This window comes from Scyliorhinus torazame, chromosome 9, assembly GCF_047496885.1.
Source record: "Scyliorhinus torazame isolate Kashiwa2021f chromosome 9, sScyTor2.1, whole genome shotgun sequence".
In the NCBI taxonomy this organism is placed as follows: Eukaryota; Metazoa; Chordata; class Chondrichthyes; order Carcharhiniformes; family Scyliorhinidae; genus Scyliorhinus; species Scyliorhinus torazame.
In genome coordinates, this window is record NC_092715.1 from 208,117,960 (window position 1) to 208,137,738 (window position 19,779).

Here is a 19,779-nt window from a genome sequence, read left to right on the forward strand (position 1 = left end):
ATCAACAATTTGCAGATGACTGAAGTGCCATTGCCCACTCTGCACCATATTTGTAAGCTATTTCCGATTTCTTCATGTAAGAGATTTGGCCTGTCCCTAAATGTTGACAAAACAAAACTCATATATTAACCCACATCTGATCAGCCAAATATTCTTTGTCCCATATATGTTGAAAGAGAGACTCTGGAGCATGTTGGGCATTCCCATACTTTGGTAGTCACCTCTCTCAAAAGGCCACCATTGGTGTGTAGATCCAACACCGGATCAGCTGTGCCAGTTCAGCCTTCTACAATATGGCAGCGGGTGTTTGACAACCAGGTGCTTTGCAAAGTCCTGGTGTACAGAGCAGTTGTCACTGTATTCCTGTACTACAGTGAGACCTAGACTATGTATCTGGGATACACCAGCAAGACCTCAGCCACATTCTCCAGATTAAATAGAAGGATCATTGAACAAACACTAGTCCATCCGTCCCCCGTCCCCCCGTTCCCCCCCACTTTGAAGCCAGGCCCACAAGCATTGAGGCAAATTTCCTGCAAAATCAGTTTTGATGGACTGGATGATGTCCCGATGGTCAAAAAGCACCTTCCCCACCAAGTCCTGTATTCTCGACATTCAAATGACCAACGTCTCAGGGGAGGACAAAGGAAATGCTACAATGACACTCTGAAGCTCTCCTTGATAACGGCAGCATTGACATTAATGACTGAGAGGAGTTTGTTCACAATCGTTCAAAATGACACAACTTGCCCACCAAGCTGCTTCGTGCTTTGAGTCCAAATGCCTTTGTGATGAGGCAGAGCGGTGGCAGAGAAGGAAGGAAACTCTGAACTCCGAATCCCACAGCCTCATTGGATGTTCTGCCCCCTGTGCCCAAAGATTTGTGGGTGAAGAATCCGTCTGTTCAGCCTCGGGAATATTCATGGCAGAAACAAAGCCCTGAGTACACGTCATCCCCGAATCGAGGGACAAGTTGATCAATTGATAGGCATTTTTTAGGGAGAAACTTTGCAGGCTATGGGGGTGAGGGAGTGGAACCAATTGGTAGTTTTTCAAAGGGCTGACACAGGCACAGTGGGCTAAACAGCATACTTCCATCTTCTTTAATTTTATATTTCTATGATACTACTGAATAATCCAAACTGCAATTAGTCACATCTGGATTCCCAATTAGCCTTGTGTGGCTTGTGGATAACATACTGGCAACCCTGGTTTATACACAAGGACACAGCTAGTTGTCATTATTTGCTACATTCAGCGTTGGGGCATAACAAAGAGTTCACTGTACTCTAGCGAAGCGATGGTATCCGTGGGTGACCATCAGTCGACCGCGTCCTTGCAGGTTCATCTTGTGTTGTTCAACACTGTACCACTTGTTCCAGCATATTACTGTTATCTGTTGCCTCACACACAACACTCCGCCATCCTCACTCTATATTTGCCTCCTGCACGATTCGCATTGCCCAATGAGTCACTGAGCAGGCTTCCCTTTATATAGACCAGCTCTGTGTTGTACGGTGTAATATTGAGAGACAAGTGTCAGTACGAGACGAAAGTTGCAAGCTACTGACTCAGGGCTTGTGCTGCTGAAGAATGAAACCATGCTCGGCTTTTGCTCTTCTTTTCGTATATTTTCTCTGCACTGATGGTAAGTTCTTCTTCATTTTTAAAATTTGTTCATGGGATGTGGGCGTCGCTGGGCCAGCACTTATTGCCCATCCCTGAGGGTATTTAAGAGTCAACCACATTGCTGTGGGTCTGGAGTCACATGTAGGCCAGACCAGGTATGGATGACAGATTTCCTTCCCTAAAGCACATTAGTGAACCAGATGGGTTTTTATGACAATCGACAATGGTTTCATGGTCCCCTTTTACACTTTTAATCCCAGATTTGTTTTTATTGAATTCAAATTTCACCATTTGCCATGGGTGTGGGATTCGAACCCCGGAGCCCAGAGAATGACTCTGGGTCTCTGGATTACTAATCCAGCGACAATTCCACTACGCCACTGCCTCTCTCTTGATCCATGATGTCGCTGTCTATAGTCATGGACTTTCATACCTCCCATCACCTGATTTTATTTATTATCATTTTAAGTTAAATAATCTCGAAGCAACCAATGAATTGGACTCCGATCATTCCGCTGGGCCTCCCACTTTCGGATTTAGATTCTGACTGGAATGGAGACTGATGTTTGAAGCTTTGAAAATGGAGCCCGTGAATACCTTGGATGGAACACACACAAGCCAACAAGACAGTTATTAACTATGTTCCGGAACGTGAGAAATCAATTTCGGGCATTAGGGGAGTTAAGGGAAATGGTGAAAAAGTGGGAAGGTGGTTCAGCCATGATGATATCATTGAATGGCAGCTGAATCCTGAAAGTTATAAGGCCCTCCTGTTCCTACTTCTTAATCTACTTCAGTTCATATTTCTACTACCCATTGGGTCAAAAGATGTCCCCTGAACAACGTGGATAAGTAAGTGCAATATTGCATTTTGGTACGAAAAATGAGATCCCCACTTTACTTGGAAAATATGGGGGTAGATAGAGAGGCAGAGGGACCTGTGAATGTAAATACACAGATCACTTGAAGTCACGATACAAGTTAATAGAGTTACAGCAAAACCAAATGAAACATGAGTTTATTTCCAGATGGTTATAACTAAAAAGTAGGGAATTTATGCTAGATTTGTAATAAAACTTGGTTAGACTACACAGTTCTGGTCACCATATTCTAAAAAGGGTATAGAGGCACTGGAGAGGGTGCAAAGGCGATTCATGAGAGGATGATATCGGAATTCATGGGTGTACAAATCAGGAAAGACTTGCCAGGCTGGATCACTCTGCCATTGAACAAAGAAGGCTGAGGGGTGACCTAAGTAAGGCATTTAAAATTCTAAAAGGTTTTGAGAGAGTGGATACAGAGAATGTTTCCTCCTGTGGGGAAGATCCATCAACGAAGGCCATCAATATAAGATAGTCACTAAGAAACCCAATAGGAAATTAAGAAGAGACCTCTTCACCCAAAGAGTAGTGAGAATGTGGAACTTGCTGCTCCCGGGATATTTGCAGGAATAGTATAGATGCATTTAAGCTAACACTACATAGGTATATGAGGGAGAGAAGGGACACCGGGTTATAGATGAGGAACGATGGGAGGAGGGTCGAGTTGCGCATTAATGTCAGCATTGACTGGTTGGGCCGAACAATGTGTTTCTGTGCTGTATAACCTAGCTCATTCTGAATAGCCCAGCTCGAATATTAAGATTATGCCTCCTTATTCTTGATGCCCCAACAGAGGAAATAATTTCTCTGCATTTACCCAAACAAATCATTTAATATTTTAAGCACTTTAATCATATCACCCCTCAACTTTCGATTCTCAAAGGAATACCAGTAAACATTGTGCGCCCTGTTCTCATGACTTTAATACTCTAAGCCCCAGTATTGTTCAAGTGAATCTGTGATACACTTCCTCCAAGGCCAATTTATCCTTCTTGAGGTATATGCCCAGAACTGGATGCAGCACTCCAGGTGAGGTCTGACCGGTGCTCTGTACAGAACAAAGAACAAAGAAAAATTACAGCACAGGAACAGGCTCTTCGGCCCTCCAAGCCCGCGCCGATCCAGATCCTCTATCTAAAACTGTCGCCTATTTTCTAAGGATCTGTATCCCTCTGCTCCCTGCCCATTCATGTATCTGCCTAGATACATCTTAAATGACGCTATCATGCCCGCCTTTACCACCTTCGCCGGCAATGTGTTCCAGGCACCCTCTTTGTAAATAACTTTCCACATATATCGCCCTGAAACTTTTCCCCTCTTACCTTGAACTTGTGACCCCTAGTAATTGAGTCCCCCACTCTGGGGGAAAAAGCTTCTTGCTATCCACCCTGTCTATACCTCATGATTTTGTAGACCTCAATGAGGTCCCCCCTCAACTTCCGTCTTTCTATGTTTCAATGTTAGTTTACTTTAGCTTTTTAGAAAGAAAACAAAACCAAGGAACCAAAGGAATTTGCAGCAGACCAGATGGAGTATCACTGCCCCAAAAGTTACCTCAAAGGGCTGGCTCCAGGGTAAAGTGTCACTGTGAACTGGGGTAGAGTTGGTGACGTGGATAGTTAGTGGGGTAGCAACGCTGTTAAGCTTGTTCTTGCAAGATGGTGACATGGACAGGGGTGTATTTATCATCCATAAAGAGTCAGCCATGTAGTGTGATACAGGAGTTGCATTTGGGTCAGACAGAGAATGGATGGCAAGTTCCCTTTTGCTGAAAGACATTACTGAAGGAAATCCTCCAGTAACATTTCCACCTCCAACAGCTAAACTGACATCGCAACCAGGGAAGGAGCCGATTTTTGAGCAACTGGCAAATGTTTCTAGTTAATAGTTTGAAAGTAGATGTTTGGCAGGGAACCTCAGTCCCATGGGGTGCATGTCCTGTGTCATGTGAGAAACCCAAAATGTTTGTCATGGCCTGAACGTCTACACGCGCAGGAAACCTCACCTAGAGTAGCTCGAACTCTGGGTGTCAGAGTTTGAGTGGTGGCAGGAGTCACTACGGTGCATGGACTGCAGCACCACCATCCCAAGTGCAATTCGGAATGGGCAATAATTTCTGGCCTTGCCAGTGATGCCCACATCCCATGATAGAATAAGTGCCAGAGGCACCTTGGAACCTGGGAGTCCAACTCCACAGATCCCTGAAGGTGGCCTCACAGGTAAATAAGATGGTCAAGAAGGCATACAGGACACTTTTTATTTTTATTCTTTCATGGGATATCAGTGGCAAGGCCAACATTTCTTCCCCATCCCTAATTACCTTTGAGGAGATGGTGCTAAGCAGTTTTCCTGAACTGCTGCAGTCCATCTGCTGCAGGTACACTCACAGAGCTGTTAGAGATGGCTTTCCAGGATTTGCAGCCTGCAACAGTGAAGGATGGTGATATAATTCCAGCTCAGGATGGTGTGTTTTGGAGGGGTACTTGCAGCTGGCATCTTCGGCATTGTCCTTCTAGGTGGGAGAGGTAAATTTGGAAGGTGCTGCCGAAGGAGCCTTGGCGAGTCGCTGCAGTGCATCTTGCATATGGTACACACTGTTGCTACTGTTCCGCGGTGGAGGGAGTGAATGTTTAAGTTGGTGGATGGGGTGCCAATCAAGCGGGCTACTTTGGCCTGGATGGTGCTGAGTTTTTTGAGTGTTGTTGGAGCTGAACTCATCCAGGCAAGTATTCTAACACACTCCTACCTTGTGTCTCATGGATGGTGGACAAACTTTGGGGAGTCAGGAGGTGAGTTACACATTGCAGAATTCCCAGTCTCTGACCTGCTCTTGTAGCCATAATATTTATATGGCAGGTTTAGTTCAGGTTCTGGTCACTGGTAACACATAAGACGTTGATAGTGGGGAATTCAACAATGGCAATGCCAATGGATCTCAAGGGGAGGTGGCTAGATTCTCTCCTGTTGGGAGCGGTCACTGCCTGGCACTTGTATGGCCTGAATATCACTTGCCACTTCTCACCCAAACCTGAATGCTGTCCAGGTATTGCTGGATATGGACTACTTCAGTATCTGGGGAGTTAGTAAAACATTGTGCAATGGCACTGAACATTGTGCAATCATCAGCAAACATCCCCATTTCTGACCTCGTGAAGGTCATTGATGATGGATGGGGCCAGAACACTGCCCTAAGGAATTCCTGCAACAGTGTCCTGCGGCTGAGATGATTGGCCTCCAACCACCATAACCACCGTCCTTTGTGTTAGGTGTGACTCCAACCAGTGGAGAGATTTCCCTCTGATTGCATTGACTTCAGTTTTGCAAGGGCTCCTTGAAGCCACACTCTGTGAACTGCTGCCCTGACGTCACTCTCACTTCTCCTTTTGAGTTCAGCGCTTTTGTCCATGTGTGGGCCAAGGTAATAATGAAGCCAAGAGCTGAGTGGACCTGGCGGAATCCAGACTGAACATCAGAGAGCAGGCTATTGCTGTGTAAGTGCTGCTTGAATCTTCTGTCACTTTGATGATCAAGAGTAGATTGATGGGGTGGTAATTGGCCGGATTGAATCTGTTCTGCTTTTTGTGGTGAGGACATACCTGGGCAATTATTCACATGGTTGGGTAGATGCCAGTGTTGTAGCTATATTGAAACAGCTGTGGTTGAATACAATTCTGCTGCAGATGGTCCATAGGGCCTCATGGATGCACAGTTTTGAGTGGCTAGATCTGTTTTGAATCCATGCTGTTTAACACAGTGGCAGTGCCATACAGCATTCAGTCCTCATTATAAAGATGGGGCTTTGATTTCATTCTCATTATGTGGTGGCCATTCCAATCAATACTGTCATGGATGGATGCATTTGTGATAGATTGATTGGTGATGTCTAACTTCATTGCAGTGTTGATGTAAGCCTATTTGTGACAATAAAGATGATTATTATTTTAGGTTTGTCCCTTTCTTGTTCCCTCTTTACTGCTGCAGATCTAGTCTGGCAAATGTGCCCTTCAGGACTCAGCCAGCTGGGTCAGTTGTGGTACCACTGAGCCACTCTTGATGATGATCATTGAAGTCCAGAGTATATACTATAGCCTTTATAAAAGCAAATTACTGCGGATGTTGGAATCTGAAACCAAAGAGAAGATGCTGGAAAATCTCAGCAGGTCTGGCAGCATCTGTAAGGAGAGAAAAGAGCTAATCTTTCAAGTCCAGATGACCCTTTGTCAAAGCTTTGATAAAGGGTCATATATACTATACCCTTGCTGCCTTTGTCTTTATTAGCTGAGTTAGGATAGAGGAGTAAGGAAATTATGTATAAAAGTAGTTAGGCCACAGCTGGTGCAGTCCTGGCCACCACACTGTAAGAAAGATGCAAGTGAACAAGAAAGGGAAAAGGTCTAGTTGGAGTCGATAGTAAAGGCTCTATTCCCTTTGCTTGAGGGGTCCATGTGGTAGTCACCACTGATGTATATATTAGGTGATGTGTGGTAAGGCCCTGTACTACAGGTACGGGGGTAGTCTCTGCCTGCTGGCTCCGCCCAGTAGGCGGAGTATAAATATGTGTGCTCCCCGTACAGCAGCCATTTCGCCAGCTGCTGCAGGAGGCCACACATCTTAGTGTAATAAAGCCTCAGTTGTATTCAACTCTTGTCTTTGTGCAATTGATTATGCATCAGTCCATAACCAGGGGGCATAGATTTAGTGTAAGAGATAGAAGGTTTTGAGGGGTCTCCTAAGGAAATCTTTTCACCCACAGGGTGAATGGGGATCTGCAATGCACTGCCTGAAAGGGTGGTAAAATTAGAAACCCCATAGCATTCAAAAAGTGCTTGGACTTGCATTTGAAGTGCCATAAATTGCAAGGCTATGCACCAGGAACTGGAATGTGGGATTAGGCTGGATGGCACCTAGTCAGCCACCATGGACAAATTGTCCATTCACATAACAAACGTATATTATAATATATTGAATAGACAGTAGCTCTCATAAACTGAACGGATGTAGATCTCAGGCTTCCATAAGACCAGAAGACATGGGAGCAGAATTAGGCCACTCGGCCCATCGAGTCTGCTCTGCTATTCAATCATGGCTGGCCAAGCTACTGTGGGGTCTTCAATTTCCTATCTCTGTTTTAAAAACTGCTTTGTGAAATGTACTGGACTTTGGAGTACACCCATCGCTAGACAGAAGGAGTTCTGCTCAGCCACATAGTGGGTGCGAGTATTTCCTGCTCACTAAAAAAACATGAAAATCCTGCAGATGCAATAAATCTGAAATAAAAACAGGGAACGTTGGAAAAGCTCAACAGGCCTAGCAGCACCTGTGGAGAGAGAAACTGAGTTCATGTTGAATGCGTGTCTTCTTCGGAACTCAGTTCTGAGATTCGACTTGAAACGTGCTCCTCCCTCCGCAGGTGCCTCCAGACCTGCTGAGTTTTTCCAGCAATGTCTTTTTATTAATGTTGTGGTTACGAGTTTGGGTTCACAGGTTTTGACACTGCCTGCTGCTATTGTGAAATTGTGGCTAGTGCCCAGTAGCTATCCTCTCAGGCAGAGGCACACGGCCCAGTTGATTGTCCTCTGTGACCGTAACGTAAATTAATGAATGGAATGGAGAGGGGTTGACATGAAAGGCGATGATGGTCTCCATCCCTTGTCCTCTTTGAGGTGGTGCTGTCTGATGCAGTGCATTCACCAGCAGTCACAAGGAATATTTGGGAATCCCTTGTGTCCAGTGTTTCCAGCGAGCTTTTTGAGAGGATACAGGGGGGAGGAGCTGAGGGGGAAGCTGGACAGGTTCAGATTTAATCAATCAATCCATTGCAGAACACTTAATGTGTCGTAGGGAAACTGCTGAATAATTGAAACTTGGTAGCATTTCCATTTTAATTGCATGTATCCAGGTTTTCCCCATATCCCTCGCCTAATAAAAGTAAGGGTGGGATTCTCCGATCCTGGGGCTAAGTGTTGATGCCGTCGTAAACGCCGGAGCGTTTTACAACAGCGTCATCTGGCCCCTAAGATCAGCGATCCTGCGCCGCACAGGGGGCTGGCACGGCACTGGAACGCTTCACACCGCTCCAGCTGCCAAAACGGGCGCCGCACAGGGGGCTGGCACGGCACTGGAACGCTTCACACCGCTCCAGCTGCCAATACGGGCGCCGCACAGGGGGCTGGCACGGCACTGGAACGCTTCACACCGCTCCAGCTGCCAATACGGGCGCCGCACAGGGGGCTGGCACGGCACTGGAACACTTCACACCGCTCCAGCTGCCAATACGGGCGCCGCACAGGGGGCTGGCACGGCACTGGAACGCTTCACACCGCTCCAGCTGCCAATACGGGTGCCGCACAGGGGGCTGGCACGGCACTGGAACGCTTCACACCGCTCCAGCTGCCAATACGGGCACCGCACAGGGGGCTGGCACGGCACTGGAACGCTTCACACCGCTCCAGCTGCCAATACGGGTACCGCACAGGGGGCTGGCACGGCACTGGAACGCTTCACACCGCTCCAGCTGCCAATACGGGCACCGCACAGGGGGCTGGCACGGCACTAGAACGCTTCACACAGCTCCAGCTGCCAATACGGGCACCGCACAGGGGGCTGGCATGGCACTGGAACGCTTCACACCGCTCCAGCTGCCAATACGGGCGCCGCACAGGGGGCACGGCACTGGAACGCTTCACACCGCTCCAGCTGCCAATACGGGCACCGCACAGGGGGCACGGCACTGGAACGCTTCACACGGCTCCAGCTGCCAATACGGGCACCGCACAGGGGGCTGGCACAGCACTGGAACATTTCACACCGCTCCAGCTGCCAATACGGGCGCCGCACAGGGGGCTGGCACGGCACTGGAACGCTTCACACCGCTCCAGCTGCCAATACGGGCACCACACAGGGGGCTGGCACGGCACTGGAACGCTTCACACCGCTCCAGCTGCCAATACGGGCACCGCACAGGGGGCTGGCACGGCACTGGAACGCTTCACACCGCTCCAGCTGCCAATACGGGCACCGCACAGGGGGCTGGCACGGCACTGGAACGCTTCACACCGCTCCAGATGCCAATACGGGCACCGCACAGGGGGCTGGCACGGCACTGGAACGCTTCACACCGCTCCAGCTGCCAATACGGTTGCCGCACAGGGGGCTGGCACGGCACTGGAACACTTCATACCGCTCCAGCTGCCAATACGGGCGCCGCACAGGGGGCTGGCACGGCACTGGAATGCTTCACACCGCTCCAGCTGCCAATACGGGCACCGGACAGGGGGCTGGCACGGCACTGGAATGCTTCACACCGCTCCAGCTGCCAATACGGGCGCCGCACAGGGGGCTGGCACGGCACTAGAATGCTTCACACCGCTCCAGCTGCCAATACGGGCACCGCACAGGGGGCACGGCACTGGAACGCTTCACACCGCTCCAGCTGCCAATACGGGCACCGCACAGGGAGCACGGCACTGGAACGCTTCACACCGCTCCAGCTGCCAATACGGGTGCCGCACAGGGGGCTGGCACGGCACTGGAACGCTTCACACCGCTCCAGCTGCCAATACGGTTGCCGCACAGGGGGCTGGCACGGCACTGGAACGCTTCACACCGCTCCAGCTGCCAATACGGGCACCGCACAGGGGGCACGGCACTGGAACGCTTCACACCGCTCCAGCTGCCAATACGGGCACCGCAGAGGGGGCTGGCACTGGAACGCTTCACACCGCTCCAGCTGCCAATACGGGTGCCGCACAGGGGGCTGGCACGGCACTGGAACGCTTCACACCGCTCCAGCTGCCAATACGGGCACCGCACAGGGGGCTGGCACGGCACTGGAACGCTTCACACCGCTCCAGCTGCCAATACGGGCGCCGCACAGGGGGCTGGCACGGCACTGGAACGCTTCACACCGCTCCAGCTGCCAATACGGGCGCCGCACAGGGGGCTGGCACGGCACTGGAACGCTTCACACCGCTCCAGCTGCCAATAAGGGCGCCGCACAGGGGGCACGGCACTGGAACGCTTCACACCGCTCCAGCTGCCAATACGGGCACCGCAGAGGGGGCTGGCACTGGAACGCTTCACACCGCTCCAGCTGCCAATACGGGCACCGCACAGGGGGCTGGCACGGCACTGGAACGCTTCACACCGCTCCAGCTGCCAATATGGGCGCCGCACAGGGGGCACGGCACTGGAACGCTTCACACCGCTCCAGCTGCCAATACGGGCACCGCAGAGGGGGCTGGCACTGGAACGCTTCACACCGCTCCAGCTGCCAATACGGGCGCCGCACAGGGGGCTGGCACGGCACTGGAACGCTTCACACCGCTCCAGCTGCCAATACGGGCGCCGCACAGGGGGCTGGCACGGCACTGGAACGCTTCACACCGCTCCAGCTGCCAATACGGGCGCCGCACAGGGGGCTGGCACGGCACTGGAACGCTTCACACCGCTCCAGCTGCCAATACGGGCGCCGCACAGGGGGCTGGCACGGCACTGGAACGCTTCACACTGCTCCAGCTGCCAATACGGGCACCGCACAGGGGGCTGGCACGGCACTGGAACGCTTCACACCGCTCCAGCTGCCAATACGGGCGCCGCACAGGGGGCTGGCACGGCACTGGAACGCTTCACACCGCTCCAGCTGCCAATACGGGCACCGCACAGGGGGCTGGCACGGCACTGGAACGCTTCACACCGCTCCAGCTGCCAATACGGGCGCCGCACAGGGGGCTGGCACGGCACTGGAACGCTTCACACCGCTCCAGCTGCCAATACGGGCGCCGCACAGGGGGCTGGCACGGCACTGGAACGCTTCACACTGCTCCAGCTGCCAATACGGGTGCCGCACAGGGGGCTGGCACGGCACTGGAACACTTCACACCGCTCCAGCTGCCAATACGGGCGCCGCACAGGGGGCTGGCACTGGAACGCTTCACACCGCTCCAGCTGCCAATACGGGCGCGCCACGGCCGGCGCGAGTTCACGAATGTGCGTGGGTTCCCGTCTCCGTGCCGACCCCGACGCAACATGGAGCGGCGTCGCGGGATTCACAAAGATTGGGTAGCATGGTGGTTAGCACAGTTGCTTCACAGCTCCAAGGTGCCAGGTTCGATTCCCGGCTTGGGTCACTGTCTGTGCGGAGTCTGCACGTTCTCCCCGTGTGTGCGTGGGTTTCCTCCGGGTGCTCCGGTTTCCTCCCACAGTCCAAAGATGTGCAGGTTAGCTGAGTTGGCGATGATAAATTGCCCCTTAGGGTGGAGTTGCAGGAATAGGGTGGGGGATTGGGCCTAGGCAGAGTGGTCTTTCAAAAGGTCGGTGCAGACTCAATGGGCCGAACGGCTTCCTTCTGCACTGTAGGGATTCTATGATTCTATATCCTTGGTGTGAAAAGTTGAACCCAAAGGTTGACAGATGTAACCTTCCAATCCAAACTCTAAAATAACCTCCCATTAAATTGCCAGAGCTGGGAGTTGAGTTTATTTTTCCAATGTGTTGTTCCCACACACAATGGTGATCTTCCCTCCGTGTTTTGTCTTCCAGCTACTGAATACACATTTTCTGATGAAGCCACTGAGGTGAGTTGTGACCAGTTTACTTTCTCGTGCATATGTATTTTCTTTTCCACTTTTGCTTCAGAGCTTTGTGTGACTACAAGTGACTGTGTTCTCTGTTTCAGCCCATTTGTGATCAGCTAAGAGAGCTGTTCCAAACATGCCCGAAGAGCTATATCCCCGTCTGTGGAACTGATGGGATCACCTATGATAATGAATGCCATCTCTGCAATGCAGTTCAGTAAGTTTCACCTTATGGACAAGAGATATCTGCAGCTTGGAAATGTAGAATGCTGCTTTATCTAAAAGATGGGAACTTATTTTTCAGGATGACTGAAGCATCATCCTTGCTGCCATCTTAGCTTGTGCAGATTTAGTGACCACAGAGGAATCCACAACGAGAGGCGAAAAGAAACTTGTTTTTTATTGCTAAGCAACTATTTACACCATACACATCAGGTCCCAGCCGCTGATCGGCGGGTAGGGGCTGGGGGCAATGTGGGCGGGCAGTCCGGGGAGCGCGAGCGGTTGATGCGGGGCACTATATTGCCGGTCCAGGTCCGCGGGCTGAGTCTGCCATGGAGCACACGCGGTTGCTGCAGGTCACCGCCGTGCGCATGCGCGGCCTCTGACCCGGAAGTGCTGGGGGCCGTATCGGCAGCTAGAGCTGCGAGCTCTATGACGACTGCCTGCCAGCCCCCAGTAAAATGGTGAACCTGTGGCCGTTTGATGCCAGTTTTCCTGGCGTAAAAGACCACAGTTTTCACGACGGCATGGGGACGTAGTCCCCAAAACAGAGAATCCAGTCCCATTACTCCGCTAATGGGCCCCCGTCCCTCAATGGGGAAGCTTGTATTCAACGAGACTTACGGGGAGGATAATTGGACCATCCCTGTAGGTCTCTGCAGGTTAGAACAGTAGAGTAGTTCAACTAGGTAATGAAAATAGCGATCAGTAACTTTACTTATCACATGTAATGAGCTACACAGGATGACAGGGCCGTAAGTACAAAAGATAGACATTACCACAATCCTTTGGGGAGAAGGGGACTATGTATTCAGGATTCCTAATCCTTTGTTCTGTTTTTGCTACTCCTGGAGTATGACGTGGAGGGATTTGAACACAAAAGTACTGCCCTTCCCCATTAGAACAGTTTTTTGTATACACCTAGCTCCACCTTGCATTTCAATGACCAGTGTATAATTTACGCTGGCCAATCTGTGCACTGTGATCAATTTCTACCCTCATATGGACACCATTTTAGTTTGTTTCTTCCAGATTGTTCAACAGTTTCAGCCACTACGGTGTCTTCAAGCTGCAGTGAAACAATTTAATATTACACACCCTGCAATTGAATGTTTTCCCAACTCTGGGAAATCCTCTCCCCTCACCAGAAGGCAGTTGTGCCTTTAACCACCTGGGTCCCACACCCTGAAAGTTCCTCCCTACCTCCTTCTCTTCCCTTAAAACCGGAGACAGTGACCATGGGCGGGATTCTCCTACCCCCCGCCGGGTCGGAGAATTGCCGGGGACCGGCGTGAATCGCGCCCCCGCTGGCCGCCGAATTCTCCGGCACCGGATATTCGGCGAGGGCGGGAATCGCGCCGCGCCAGTCGGCGGGGTCCCCCCCCCGGTGATTCGCCGACCCTCGATGGGCCGACGTCCCGCTGCTTCTATGCCGGCCCCGCCGGCGTGGATTCAACCAGGTCCCTTACCGGCGGGATCTGGTGGCGCGGGCGGGCTCCGGGGTCCTGTTCTCGCCCCGGGAGGTGCCCCCACAGTGGCCTGGCCCGCGATCGGGGCCCACCGATCCGCGGGCGGGCCTGTGCCGTGGGGGCACTTTTTTCCTACGTGCGGCCGTCAGCTTCCGCCATGGCCGACGTGTCGGTGACCCCCCCCCCTGTGCATGCGCAGTTTGACATCAGCAGCCACTGACACTCCCGCACATGCGCGGACTCCCGGCCGACGGAGTCCCTTTGGCCCCGGCTGGCGTAGCGCCAAAGGCCTTCCACACCAGCTAGTGGGGCGCCAACCACTCCGGGGCGGGCCTAGCCCCGAAAGGTGCCGAGGTTTCCGCACCTTTGTGGCAGCCCGACGACGGAGTGGTTCACGCGACTCCGTCCTGCCGGGACCCCCCGCCCCACCGTGTTGGGGAGAATCCCACCCCATATTTCAAAGTTTACTTCATTGCACCAACGAGCTTTGAGGCACCTTGAGATGGGGAAAGACAATTTTTTTTCTCCTTTAAAACCTACCTCTTTCACTTAACCTTCAGTAAGATTGCAATGACTTGGTAATGCTTTCATTTTTTCCAAACACGCTATGAATTATATCTCAGATAAGGTGTCGTACCTACAATGGGGCTTTCTGCAATTTTTGAGGAGAGGTCCAGGAATGTTTGAGGTGTTAATACTAATGGTTGGGTGAAAGCTGAACAAGTGGTTGGAACTGGAAGGACACACGGTTCTTGAAGGGCTATAGGGCTGAAGAAGCTGGCAGAGATAAGGAAGTGCGAGGCTTTGGAAGAATGGGAACATGAGGATGAGAATTTTAAAATGGCGGCATTGCTGGGCCAGGGGCCAATGTATGTAGGCCAATGAGCAGAAGAGTGATGGGCGAACAGAATTCTGTGCGATTTAGGATACTTGTAACTATTGTCATGCAAGAGTACCTTTAAGAACTGGATGTTTAAACAATGTACCTTTAAGAAAACAGTGATGTCATAGAGTGGGTGGAGCTCAGCTTAGGTCAGCCATTTTGCAGTTTTGGTTTTGCAGTTTGAAAAGAGCTGTGTGTGTGTCTGTGTTTTGCAGTGAGCTGGACCTCTGCAATGAAAGACTATCTCTGGATCATTTGGGTGGTTTAAACTTATAATAGTGAAGCCTTTAACCTGATGTGATTTTGTTTAAAGGTGTTAAGTCTCTTGGAAGTTTGAAGGAACATTTTAAGGAATTATTTACTGTTGCAATATTTTCTGAGTTATCTCTGAAGTAAGGGGTGTTAAGAGATCCAATATTTATTTAAGATGTTCAGTTGAGTTCATGGAATAAACAGTGTTTTGTGTTTAAATACCCATGTGTCCATAATTGTAATCTCACACCAAAGGGAAAAAGCCGTGTGCTAGGAAAAGCAACAAATCCATTAAAGGGAGAGGTTGGTTGAACTCCATGATACATTTGGGGTTCTAAAAAGCCTCGCCCACAACACTATCTACTTCCATATCATTAGTGTCAGACTCGAGCATTATACATTACCAACAATAATCCTGTTTAAGATTTTGATCTCATCCTAACCTTTGCTTTCTATATGTTTCAGAAAAGGTAAACCTGATATCATGATTCAGAAGTTTGGACCGTGTGGAAATCTACGCCGAGATGACTGATGAGGCACCGATGAACCATATTGAAAGTCATTACTGTCACTGTAATTAGTCACTTGTAATTAAGAGCTGGAGACGATCAAACCATTTGACTGTTGGGATTACTATCTTTAGGATTGTTAAATCCATTAAAAGCTTTTTTGTATGTAAACATAGACACCATGAATTATTTACCTTAGTGACATAAACTTCAGCCATTTCATCAACAAGCATTTCTAGCACTTCAACTTTGAAGCTCAATTAGATGTTTTATTCAAAGGCAAATAAATTGACAGTGAGTTGAATCTGGGTGCGTTAGCATTGTTGGTCAAAGAGATAGATTATAAAGAGCATTTTAAAGGAAACAAGCGAGTTGGAGAAGCAGAGAGATTTAAGGAGGATGCTACAGAGTTGGTGTTCAGACGGTTGAAGACATTGCCAAAAATAGTGAAATCAGAAAATGAGCGATGCACAAGAGGCGAGAGCAGGAGGAATGTAGAGTTCCTGGACGGCTGAAGGACTAGAGGAGATTACAAAAGTGGGGAGAAGTGAAGTCACGGAAGGATTTGAACACAAGAATGAGAATTTAAATTCCAAGGTGTTGGTAGACCAGGTGGCAATGTAAATTAACAAGCACAGATGAAATGGGTGAGTGGAGTTGCTGCAAGTTAGTATATGGGCAGCAGGGCTTTTGAATGAACTCAAGTTTAAGGACGTGAGAAGGGAGAATTGCCAGGGGAGTTCTGGGATAGTCAAGTCTGGATGAGGGTCTCGGCAGTTGATGGGCTGATGCAGGGCAGAAATGGGCTATATTTTGGAGGTGGAAATAGACAGACTTATTGATGGAGAGGACAGGAGATGAGAAATTCAAGCTCCATCACAAACTATTTGTATAATTAAAAGTCCTGAAACCAGAACACAGTGTCATGCCTCATCTTTCATAGAATCGATAATGACTAGAAAATCAAAAGCATGCTGGGATAGCCGGAGCACATGGAAGTCCCACGAGGTTGGAAAGAAGCTAAAACTGGAATGATCTCTCAATCAAAAGAAATGGATGCAGAGCTACAGATATTAGATGGGGTGATTAAAAGCCTGTCCATACAGATGGGTATTAGAGGGGAAGGGGGAGGTGAGGTGAGGGTGTGTGGAGAGGGTATTTCAAATCATGGGACCTGGATGACTGAAGGCACAGCTGACAAAGATGGAGTGAAAGGAAGGAGGATGCAAAGTCAGAGAATTCAGGAATTGTAAGATCTAAAGGAGATGCCAGGATGAGGCTGATGCGTGAGTGGATTTGATGTGGGTTGTGGCAGCACAGGTTTAGATGAGTTGAAGTTTATGAGGGATGGAGGAGGGGAGATATGTGCAAACTGTGCAAATCTTCTCCCCATACGTTAGTTCAATTCAGTATCCTACAATAACTGGCACCTATACAGCACCTTTAACTTAGAAAAACATCCCATGATATTTTGAAGGACTATTATGAAGCAATGTTTGGCACAACGCCACATAATAGGTCACACATTAGGACAGGTCACGAAAGATTTGGTCATGGAGGTAGATGTGATGATTGGGCAGCACTCTGAATAATCCGAGTGTGCTGAGAATTACACTAACATCTAATTTAAGATCATCAGATGGGCTTGCAATGTAATTCACTTATGCTTGCTACAAGGTACATATATTCATATGCAGGAACATGACCTCCGCAGGGACAAGAACACGTCCAGACATTGCGCCTTTTTTGAATAAACAAAAGCATGTGGGGGGGGGGGGGGGGTGAAGAAATAGCTCCCTGGTGCACATACCATGACAATACGTCCAGCAATCAGAGCCAACTTGACAACCAGTCAGCACACCTTTTCTCATGTGGCATAAATTGTTCTCTTTGAAATAAGAGCATAAGAAATTGGAGCAGCAGTACACCTCAGGGCCCATCGAGCCTGCTCCACCATTCACTATGATCATGGCGGATCTTGGGCTTCAACTCCACTTTCTCACCCTTTCCCCAGATCCCACATTCCCTCATGACCAACAATCAGTCTCTCCCAGCCTGAAATGAATTCAATAACAGAGCAGTACAACCCTTTAGGGTGGAGAATTCTGAAGGTTTTCAACCCTTTAAGTATAGGGGGCTGGATTCTTTGGCCTCCCCCGCCGCGTGTTCCTCGACGGCGCGCCATTCGCTGGCGGTGGGATTCTCTCCTCCTGCCACTTGTCAGTTGGATTTCCCATGGAAGCCGCCACACGCTGCCGGGAAACCCACGGGCGGGGGTGCGCTGCTGGCAGGAACAGAGCATCCCGACGACTGGAGAAGTCAGCCAAGAAATTTCTCCTCAACTCAGTCCTAAATATTTGGCCTCTTATCCTGACACTGCGCCCCGTGTTTTAAATTCCCGACCAATGGGAACAATCCTTTAATATCCACCCTATTAAGCCCCTTCAGAATTTTGTAGGTTTCAATGCGATCACCTGTCATTGCTCCAAAACCCAGAGGATATAAGCCCAACTTACTCAGCCTCTCATCATAGGACAACCCCTTCATGCCAGGCACCTATTTGGTGAAATTTGCTGCACCGCCTCCAATGCAAATGTATCCTTTCTTAACTGTGTTGACCAAAGCTGTACAACAGTAATCCGGATGCGGCCTCACCAAAACCCTTTACAATTCGGCCAAAACTTCTTTGTTCTAGTACTCCAATCTCCTTGCAATAAAGGCCAACATACCAGGTGGAATTCAACAAAATAATTACAAGTGTTATTTTGGGCTTGGTGGCATGTTTCCCGCCAGTTTTATGGGTGAGATCCACGTTGGTATTCCCCCACATTTCTTGGGGCCTTGGGGAGTTTGTCTCCGGTCTAGGGCACACTTAGAAATTTGTTCAGCAGTGGGGAGCTGAACTCGCCGGCAAGACCAGCTCCTCAGAGATCGGGGCGCCATTTTGAAAGGTTGCGCCGATCTCTAAGTGAGCTTCAGGGCACCCCACACCTCTCACCCACAGACAATATCACCCCAGGCACACATGGCCATTACGAGTGAGGATACCTTGCTGTGGGGTCACTGAGGGCCTCCCCTTTTCAGGCATCCCCACCCATCCTTTCAGGACCCCCTCCTTCAACCTCCCCAACCTTTATGAGGCCCCTTCATACCCACCCTTAACAGCACCACATCCTTCATATCCCCCTTACCCCCCCTCCTTCAATGGACATGGCCCCCCTCAGATCTGACCTTTGGCAGCGCCACACAGGCCCCTGGCAGTGCCAGGGTGGCAGTGTCAAGGTGCCAGACTGGTGGTGCCAGGAGTGCCAGGGCACCATACTGCCCTGTCCCCAACCACCCAAGGGTCGCCAGAGGGCTGGGAGATCCCTCCAGGTGCAGTTATGCCTGGTCCATGTTTGTGTGGATCAGTACTGTCGTGTTGGGAGTTCCGATACACAAACGAACCAACACGGTTGTAGATGGTACAACTCTGTTTTATTATTCTGTACAATAATAACTATTAACTTCTGGCTGTGGTTCGTACTTCACCAGCTAGCCTGTGGACCCAGCCCTTTCACTATCTTAGTGAGGCACTCAGCACATGGTGTATGTCTGAGTGGCACGCTGTGAGCTCTGTGCTCTGAGCTATCTCCTGGTGGAATAAGCGGGAACTGTGGTGTTCCCTGTTTTATAGTGCATGTGCTCTCACTGGTGATTGGCTGCGATGTTGTGTGTGTGTTGGTTGGTCCAACTACCTGTCCATCAGTGTGTGTGTGTGATTGCACCATGATATGTTAATGTGGATATCATGACAAGTACTAAACAGCATCTTGGCAAGGCCTGTCGGGCAAGGCCGTTAGGGCCCTAGCACCAGGGGAATCCAGTGCATGCAGTGAGGGTGAGATCCAGATTGCGATATTTCACGAGGTTCGGTTGAATCTCACGAGATGTTGCGAGTGTTGCTCATCTTGCAAGAGGCTTCTCACGAGATTCAACAGCCTCACAAGGCCGGGCACAAGGAGGCCATTAAATCCCACCCACCATTTGTCTTCTTATTTTAATCAGACCATGCTTTTCTAAGTGCCTTGTGAAGTCTTCCTTCATAATAATTTCCAGTATTCCCCCAACAATTGATGTTAGGCTAACTGCGCTGTAGTTTACTGCTTTCTCTCTCCCTCCTTTATTGAAAACCAATGTAACATTTGACAACTGTCAATCGAGTGGTGCCATTCCTGAATCGAAGGAATTTTGGAAAATAATTGTTTGCACATCCACCACCTCTGCAGCAATCTCTTTGATAATCCAGGGTGTGGGCCATCAGGTCGTGGGATTTGTTGGATTTTAGTTCCTTAAGTGTCTCCAATACTTTATCTCTGC

At 49.8% G+C, this 19,779-nt stretch overlaps 1 protein-coding gene across 1 annotated transcript; it reads left to right on the forward strand.

Annotated features, from left to right (window-relative positions):
* Positions 1-1,547: 1,547 nt before the first annotated feature.
* On the forward strand, positions 1,548-15,591 carry LOC140430068 (trypsin inhibitor ClTI-1-like). Its single transcript, XM_072517608.1, has 4 exons — positions 1,548-1,648; positions 12,051-12,085; positions 12,187-12,302; positions 15,377-15,591. Exons 1-4 carry the CDS (start codon positions 1,594-1,596, stop codon positions 15,441-15,443), a joined length of 273 nt encoding a protein of 90 aa, XP_072373709.1. The 5' UTR covers positions 1,548-1,593; the 3' UTR covers positions 15,444-15,591.
* Positions 15,592-19,779: the final 4,188 nt, after the last annotated feature.